Source organism: Trachurus trachurus, assembly GCF_905171665.1.
Source record: "Trachurus trachurus genome assembly, chromosome: 12".
In the NCBI taxonomy this organism is placed as follows: Eukaryota; Metazoa; Chordata; class Actinopteri; order Carangiformes; family Carangidae; genus Trachurus; species Trachurus trachurus.
Genome location: NC_139908.1, coordinates 4,449,545 through 4,458,532, shown reverse-complemented (window position 1 = coordinate 4,458,532; position 8,988 = coordinate 4,449,545). Strand labels below are relative to the sequence as shown.

General features: G+C 38.9%; 2 protein-coding genes across 4 annotated transcripts in view; one reads left to right on the top strand and one right to left on the bottom strand.

The window, feature by feature from the left end:
• Positions 1–129: 129 nt before the first annotated feature.
• mrps18c (mitochondrial ribosomal protein S18C) lies at positions 130–1,989 on the bottom strand. Its single transcript, XM_083982883.1, has 6 exons — positions 1,900–1,989; positions 1,389–1,435; positions 1,209–1,292; positions 546–603; positions 394–453; positions 130–266 (listed from the first exon to the last, which is right to left on the bottom strand). Exons 1-6 carry the CDS (start codon positions 1,964–1,966, stop codon positions 190–192), a joined length of 393 nt encoding a protein of 130 aa, XP_083839009.1. The 5' UTR covers positions 1,967–1,989; the 3' UTR covers positions 130–189.
• A 796-nt stretch (positions 1,990–2,785) lies between these two features.
• The window catches only part of LOC310994734 (helicase POLQ-like), a 53,093-nt gene continuing 46,890 nt past the window's right edge, over positions 2,786–8,988 (top strand). The window contains exons 1-4 of one of the 3 annotated variants that reach the window (XM_083983533.1): positions 2,786–3,291; positions 4,564–4,852; positions 5,949–6,260; positions 7,298–7,476. In XM_083983533.1, the coding sequence (XP_083839659.1) occupies positions 3,109–3,291; positions 4,564–4,852; positions 5,949–6,260; positions 7,298–7,476 (963 nt within the window). In that variant the 5' untranslated portion in view covers positions 2,786–3,108. Of the gene's footprint in view, positions 3,292–4,563; positions 4,855–5,948; positions 6,261–7,297; positions 7,477–8,988 lie in introns of all 3 variants that reach the window. The other 2 variants (XM_083983535.1, XM_083983534.1) reach the window with 2 other exon arrangements.

The following is an 8,988-nucleotide window of genomic DNA, read 5'->3' as shown; positions in this document are numbered from 1 at the left end:
AACTATCCCTTTAACACATCAGAGATTTTACCTGTGAGACTCTGGTTTTAAACGTCTGTTAAAGCATCAGAGACGAGTTTGAACGGCTTGTTTCATCTTTAACAAACACACGAGGAGATGAACTTCATAAACTGACAGATTTAATTTACACACAATCACAGATTAAACAACAACAGCGACACTGAGCCTCTAATCCAGATGTTTGACTCCACACACGTTGGGGTCCCTCATGAACTGTGGGTGTTTGTGCGTCACAGACATGAAACCTGCAGTAGGAGAGAGTTCAGCAGAGTCACAAACACTGAAACAATCAATAACATGATCAATAACATCTTCACTGTGATTATTATTAGTTTTTTATTCATATTTAGTTTTATTGTGTCTCGTTTTTACCCATGGCGTGAGATTTCTTTATGGCTTTGGACACTTCCTTCTGTTTCCTCCCACACAGACCTGAAACACACACACACATACACAACGTGAGTCAACACACACACACACACACCTGCTGCTGCTGTGACATCACACTGAGATCGGCTGCTCACCTGTGATGTGTCGGCCATAGATTCTACCTGTGTGAGGGGAGATGAACTGGGACAGCAGCTGGAACACACACACACACAGAGGTAAACACACTTAGTGGTGACACACTTCAATGTTGTGATGAGGATTCACCTGAAACCAGCTGTGACCAAAACGCACACCTGGATGGGCTCAAATCTGATCAAATCAAATCTGTGTTTCTATTTGACCTCTGCTTTTTTCTTTTTCTTTCTTTTACATTCTACATTCAAACACTACATGGTATGAAATACAGAAAAGCTCTAAAAACACTAGACTTTTATAAATCACTAAAAACCTATGTATGATTAACTGAAAAGATAACCACTATTTTCAATTCCATTGTATGAGGAGGACTAAACAAAACAACTCCGCCCACACCAGTACGTCGAATAAATTAGCTCCATAAAATGCTTCTTTATAAAAGAAAAATAGATATTTATATAACCGTACACCTTATCTATACAGCATGAAGACAGGGAGCACGGTAAGAAGGGAAATTATGTCCAGTAATAAGACATATCTGGCTCTAGCACCCTTATGCCTCCAACACTTGCGTAGCTTGACTCCTTTATTCACAAGAGATGTATGTATATCGTATTTTATTTGGTTTTGGTTATATTTTGTTTCTTTGGGTATAAACTCACCTGGATGTTTTTGTAGTCCACCTGGACGTTGCAGAGCATGCAGCCTTTCTGTGGCTCTTTGTAGGGGTTCTCCATCTTTATGAGCTTTAGATGAAACAACGACATGTTATTAAATTGACACAGTTATCACTGATGTATTACTGTGACACCATATTATTATTAATATAAATAATTACCCACCACGTCATCTCTCTTTTGGACCATATGTGACGTTACACTTCTTACACCTGTAGATAGATAGATAGATAGATAGATAGATAGATAGATAGATAGATAGATAGATAGATAGATAGATAGATAGATAGATAGATATTGTCATTGCATAAAAACACAACGAAATTTCGTTTGCACATCAAAAAGCAGCACAAAAAGGCAATAAATACTGTTTAATATAACAATACAGTGTATTGCGCAGTAATAAATAAATAATGCACAGGTATATTGCATTTATTCTGTCCATCAGGTGAGTGTATGTGTGTTTAATGAGAATGGAGAATCCACAGCTGTTGAAAAGAAGCTGTTTTAGAGAAATAAATGTTTTTATCAGAGTAGCTCGTTCACATTAGCATTAGCATCATTAGCTGACATTGGGTCAGAATTACATTGAAAACAAACAGCGACAGTTTCTTTTATGGCTTAATAAACTCTGTTACAGATTCACACAGAGTGTAAAGTGTGTGTTTAATCTTACCTGTGTTTCCATGTGGAGGTAAAACAGGTTTTATCCGCAGCAGCAGCCTCAGAGACAGAAGCAGCATTTTGACCTGACACAGGACCGGAAACTGTCCGTCACCTGAAAGTGTCCGCCGGTGCCTCGTCACTTTTCTAATAGTAAGTTCCCACTACTTCTAATGTTTGTTATCGGCTTTTTGTGGTGGATTACCAAAGAGCAGTAAATCAATTGAATAATTAAAAACATATGATTTACACTTTTTAAAAGCAGTTTTATGTTTATAATCACTGTTTTATTATTTATTATTACAGTTCCGAGTTGACTTTTTTCCCTTCGGTGAAGTTTAACCGTCACCACCAAAGATATAACGGAACAAGAGAGTAATCCTCCCGGCACGAGCCACGTAGTTGCACATCTCACCAACGAATTCATTACAAACAAATATCAGTGATATAATTTGCGATTACAGCGTCGTAATGATATTAATTAATATCGTATATGACTGATCACCAGGATTTCTGTGATTGACACCGTCTGTAGCTCACTGTTAGCACGTAAGTGACACAAAACGAGCAAGAAACGCATAAACCGAGCCCCAAAATGGCGCAATTTTAGCCAAATGTGTTTTCTATTTATATTCCTCGTTGTTCTGCACCGCGTATTGTTAGTTTTACTGCAGCAAAAGGGAATAAACTAAGTAACTGAAAGCGTTAGCGTTGTTAGCGAGCTAGCCGGCAAACCGGAACCGGAAGTACCGTTGGGATTTCTCTCTCGCTCTAACGGCTGTTCAGAGATTTAAATGTGATGCTCGCTGATGCTGAAGTGTTGATGCTGCTTTCAGTTGAAGAAGTTAACCAGCGGATTTTTGTTTAATTAATTCAGCGACAGTTTTTTTTATTTTTACTTTTACATCTAAACGGACATTTATGACGAAGCTGATGAGTTTCTACTGAATAATTACGACGCTTGGGACGCGAACTGTGGAGTTTAACTGTCAACAGCAGCAGTGGGCTAGCTGCCACAGTAACTTAGGTAACTTAACTTAACGTTAACGTTGTCAAGGCTTTTTTCTTTTCTTTTATCTGAGCGTTATGACGTTAAACTGTGTTGTTAATGAGCGTTGACGACATTGATACAGAGGTGTAGTTGTTCTCAGCTCCTCTCCCTCCCGTGTGGACAGTTCAACGGTTCAAACATGTAGCACCTGGCTGCACCTGGACAGTACTGATGAATGCCGCTGGGAAGCAGGAAATCCAAATAAGGAGAGTGTCGTCATCAAGGAAGAGGTCGCGAGGCAGCAGCAGCCTGCACACTCACCTGACACCTGCCCGGAAGAAGAGAGGAGGAGGAGGAGGATGTCCCACAGACTGGATGATCAGCATCATGGCCCAGACACAACAACCTGCTGAGGTGTGTTTGGTACCATCATCATCATCCACTTATTGATCCTGAGCTGATCGATTGATTAGTCAGTGTGCAGAAGCATGATTGATTACAGAGAGTTTCAGACATTTTCAAGCAGAAACACATCTAACACACATCTAAACCTCTTTAATGTGAGGAGTTGTTTGATTTTTCTTTGTCTTATTTTGCGTCAAAGTGATTAAACTACAACCAAAAGGTCATTTTTAAGGCTCCACTATCTCCAGTTTCAATATTTGCTGATTTTCTTAATCCTCTGTGATCTTAAACTGAGTAGGATAGTATAGCCTTTATTGTCATTGTAAAACAACAAAATGCAACAAAATGTGCAGTGTTACGTCTATTTTAGTGTTAAAAAGGACATCATCAATGAACACACAAAAGAAAAAAGACAGTCATACAATTAATAGTAATAAATATCTTAAATAGAAACCTATAAAAATAAATATTTATAAATAAATATAAATTTGACATCATAAAGATGGATAGAAGATAAAAATGATCGCAAACTGCCCAAAACCCAAATATATTCAGTTTATTATCAAACTACGACAGAGTATTAGGGCCACATTGACAAATAAAAAAAATCACAAACTTCGAGAATAAAGTCCTAAATTTACGACTTTATTCCCGTAAATTTACGACTTTATTCTCGTAATGTTATGACTTTTTTCTCGTAGGAAATGTACGACTTTATTCTCGTAAATTTACGACTTTATTCTCGTAATGTTATGACTTTTTTCTTGTAATGTTATGACTTTTTTCTCGTATGAATTGTAACGACTTTATTCTCGTAATGTTATGACTTTATTCTTGTAATGTTATGACTTTATTCTCGCAATGTTATGAATTTTTTCTTGTAGGAAATGTACGACTTTATTCTCATAAATTTACGACTTTATTCTCGTAATGTTATTAATTTTTTCTCATAGGAAATTTATGACTTTATTCTTGTAAATTTACGACTTTATTCTCGTAATGTTATGACTTTTTTCTCGTAGGAAATGTACGACTATTCTCGTAAATTTATGACATTGTTCTCGTAATGTTATGACTTTATTCTCGAAGTCTGTGTTTTTTTGTTTTTTTTCTCAATGTGGCCCTAATACTCTGTTGTACAAACAGATATTCAGATTTTTGTCATGTATATTCAGTTTTTCATTGTTTTATCACATTAGACCAAAAGAAGCAGCATTTTTATTTTATTTTGGAGAATAATATTTTAGATGTGTGACTCGGGTCCCTGTGTTGTGTCGACAGTACTGCAGTGACGCTGAGGACCTGTTCGGGGACTATGACAGTCTCCTGGGGGACAGCTCCCTGCTGGCCAGGCTGGACGATGCAGAGCAGACGGAGAGACAGAGAGGCGTCCAAGCGGCGGCGGCGGCGGCTGTGGACGACCTCACTGACTCCATCTTGGTCGCCCTGGGAGACGACGAGCCCTTCGACAACCTGCCGTCCAGCCAGGTCCAGTTCCAGGAGCAGGTGGACGACCACGCGAAGAGGAGTCGGCTGCAGGACGGCGGTCAGACCTCGACGCCGTTTAAAGGTGTATACAGAAATGGCCGTTTGTCCTGTTTGTCGCGCCGAGTTGTCACGAGCTGCAACACGAGTTTACCCGAGTGAGGAAAACGAATTTGATTGGTCGTTATCGAGCGGGCAGGATATTCAAAGCTTGGGGCGAGACCGAGCTCCGTGTGTGCGTGTCTCAGACGTTTGAATGACGGATTACGGATCCAATATCAGTGGCTGATGAATCGTGTACAGGCTGACGTATAATCCGTGCGCCTGCATTATCCAGGGTTCTTACGGATCCTTAAAAAGTCTTAAAAGGCATTGAATTCATTAATCTAAAAACAAGGCCTTAATTGGCATTAAAATGTCTTAAATCAATTTTTCAAACGTCTTAAAAATGTTAACACTTGGTAAGTGGGATTTTTTGGTTGTAATTAGTCTCAAATCTCAAAATAATTGGTAACATTCCGACATAGAGAAGTTAGTGGCTGCTAAATGTCTCACCGCCACCAGCTCCCGAGTCAGTTTTTTTTTTTCTGACTTTTTATGCATTTATTTTGAAAGAACAGCTGCAGAAAACTCGTGCGAGTTTGTAGTTTTCACCAAAGTCCGTACTTTTAATGGAAACACACAGAACTCAAATTTCCCAGTTATTTTAATCACTTTGAATGGAAACATACAAACGAGCAAACGTGTCCTTTTTAGTTTATCATCTCCTCTCCACAACTATACAGCTGTTAAATGATGTTACTCTCCCCCAATTATTCATGTAGCAGTCGCTTTACCTTGGACCACATAGGAAAGTGGGTAAAATTGTCCCTAACCCTATGTATGTGGTGACATTTTTTCTTTTTTTTTTTGCATTTGTGTTTATTGTGAAGTCGGTCTTAAATTTCATTTCAAGTGGCTTTAAAAAAGTCTTAAAAAGTCTTAAATTGAACTTGACTTAAGCTGTAGGAACCCTGATTATCCAATGCGAAAAAAAAAAAACACACTTTCATCCCGGATTTACTCAAATATAGAATTTGGCACAAAGTTTGGCCTACATCGTCTGAAATATGAGTTATTACATTAATTTTATGACCCAGAGTGGGTTTAAATTCAACTTTCTTTTCTGAACACCTTTAAAGACGGTGACGGGACGGCGGAGGAGGGAGGAGAGAGGAGGAAGGAGGAGAAGACGAGACGAAGCAGAGCGAGGAGGAGCGTGACGGATCAGATGAAGAGGACGATGCTCGGGAACGCCGCCTCTCCCACCGCCACCGCCAACCTCTCCAGGATGGCGGTGCTGAAGGAGGCGGTGGTCTCCGAGGAGATCAGCGTCGCCGTGCAGGCCATGGAGACGGTGTCCGCGGAGACGCCCGACCTGGGGCCCTTCTACGGTCTCCCCTCCAAAGTAAAAGACCTGATGCACAAACTGAGAGGGATCAGCAGTTTATATGGTGATGCACTGTTTCAATCAATCAATCAATCAATAATCAGAACTTCCAGAGACACAACGTGATGACTTTAAATGTTTAAAACTCAAACTTACTCAGGTTATTGATCGATTATCAAAAGTATTCCCATTTTTTTCCCTCTTTTTTAAAGGGATAGTTCAACATTTTGTAAAATTTGCCAATAATTGTCGGTGCAAGCTATTTTTAGAACGGCGGAGCAGAGCCGTGAGCTGCTCAGAGCTACACTACGGAGGCTAATGGGATTTATTGGTTTCCCTCATCAAACACATCAAATACACAATCCAACAACTCCACAACGCTCTGGTGGACAAGTTGTGACCTGCACATTCACCACGCTATGAGATAATAACACAACGTTACCACACAGAGTTGTTTTAGAGGTAAATTCATGCAAAACCACTGATGTATGTTCCCGTCGGGGCAGTTTTTCAGAAAGCAGTCTCTGTATTTCCCTCTAAAACAACTCTGTGTGGTAACGTTGTGTTATTATCACATAGTGTGGTGAATGTGCAGGTCACAACTTGTCCACCAGAGCGTTGTGGAGTTGTTGGATTGTGTATTTGATGAGTTTGATGAGGGAAACCAAGAAATCCCATAATGAGCCTCCATAGCGTAGCTCTGAGCAGCTCACGGCTCTGCTCCGCCGTTCTAAAAATAGCTTGTACCAACAATTAAAGGCAACGAAACTATTCCTAAAACTATAGGGATTATGGCAATGGGCCAATTTGCCAAAATGTTGAGCTATCCCTTTAAGTTTATTGATCAGTTTTTAAAAAAAAAAGATATTTGAAGACGTAACTTTGAGTTGAAATGAAAGTTTTTCACTATTTTCCGCTGTATAAAACTGAGATGAATCATTTTAACTCTTCAGTTTTAATTTGGATGAAACAAACAGGACGTAAAACATCAATGAGTGTTAAATTTGATTTTGATGGAGAGCCTGTGTGTGTGTGTTTTTCCGTCCGTGTGTGTGTGTGTGTGTGTGTGTGTGTGTGTGTGTGTGTGTGTGTGTGTGTCAGATTGGCAGGAGAAGTGTCTGAACCTGGACTGTGTTCGACAGAGGAGGAACCTGATCTACTCTCTTCCCACCAGCGGAGGAAAAACTCTGGTGGCTGAAATCCTGATCCTCAGAGAGCTGCTGTGCAGGAAGAAGGACTGTCTGTTCATCCTGCCGTACATCTCACTGGTGCAGGAGAAGGTAAATAGATGACACACTGTGATGTCGCTCTCTGTAACATTTTAATTTGTTTTCCAAAGTGTTTTCCAACCTGGAGATAAAGATGCTTAATGAACATTTAAAACTCTTCTCTGCTCATTAAAGAGAATTAACAGTGATTAGTTGAGTTCACAGTGACAGATGGAGTCAGGAGGATTTTAGGTGGATGAAGAAAAACTGAACAAAGGTCCAATTAGCAGAGGATAATTCCTAGTTTTTATTTGCTACTGATCTCAGCGCTGTGTTTACTTCAAGGAAAGCAAGCACTCAGCACAGGATACAAACATACCAGATTCTTTTTTGCTTCATGTTTGTTTCATGTTTAACACTTTAAAAAACCAGTAGTTTCCCTCTGTCACTAATGAACTCCACCTGGGTCTTAATGTGAGATTCAGATAAAATTAAATACCTGTGTGGAGCTATGACGTTTGTCTTTAATAATAATAATAATAATACATTTTATTTGTAAAGCACTTTTCATAAAGTAATCTCAAAGTGCTACAGAAACCAAAAACAAAATAAACAAAAGACTAAGAGAAAAATCAGACACGATTAAAATCAGACACGGTTAAAATCAGCAGTAGATAGAACAGCTAAAGGAGGAGATGAAAGTGCAGAAAGAGAATAAAAACATCTAGGAACGACCTAGGAAAGCCTGTCTGAATAGAAAAGTTTTAAGCCCATTTTTTAAAGGCATCGACAGACTGGGGTTGTCGTAGGTGTTCAGGGAGGGAGTTCCAGATGTGGGGGGCAGTGGAGCAGAAGGCTCGGTCTCCCATGGTGCGGAGTCGTGTGCGGGGCTGATGGAGGATGACGCCACTTTCTATATGAGAAATGATGTTATCGATATAAACATTCAAGATCCAAGAGAGTTTATTTGTCACATACAATAATACAAGATCATTGTAGTGAAATGATGTGCTGCATACACTCCAATGACTGTGCAGGTTAAAAAACATGACGGGACAACAACATTTACCTGACTGAAACATAAGGCTAAAAACTAATAAATGCTAAAGACACACTGATATATTCTCAACTAAGCAACACACACTTAAAACTCCCTTTCGTTACCTTAGGGATGAAAACAGCCACTAAAAACAACGACTGTAAAAATGTATCGGATAAATATTTTTTTCAACTTTTTTTGCACAGATCTTTCAATCTACTTCTGTTTTTTTCAAAAAATACCAAATATTATATTTTTTCTTAGGATTTTAATATTTTTATTGGCAATTGCGCTGGATTTTTTAGCGCAATATCATTTTTTATATTTTCAATATAAAAAATTATTGGAGGTGAGAGATTTTTTACATGGTGTCAGACCCTTGGATATGTCAAAGATTAGTAACAAAACTGATTTTGATGCATTATTACTTTTTTTGTAGGTTCAGTTTTTCCAGAATTGCACCCCCTAGAGGCCATAGACTTCCATTGAAACCAAATTTTTTGATTGCAGGGCTGTAAAAGTAAGAGAAAAAAAAAAGAAAAAAA

Bases quoted from the DNA above. Each gene is read 5' to 3' on its own strand.
- mrps18c (XM_083982883.1), bottom strand. From the start codon at position 1,966: ATGCTGCTTCTGTCTCTGAGGCTGCTGCTGCGGATAAAACCTGTTTTA. The intron at 454-545 runs GTGAGCAGCCGA...TGTGTGTTTCAG, and splicing joins CTATGGCCGACACATCACAG to GTCTGTGTGGGAGGAAACAG. The intron at 267-393 runs GTAAAAACGAGA...CTCCTACTGCAG, and splicing joins AAAGAAATCTCACGCCATGG to GTTTCATGTCTGTGACGCAC.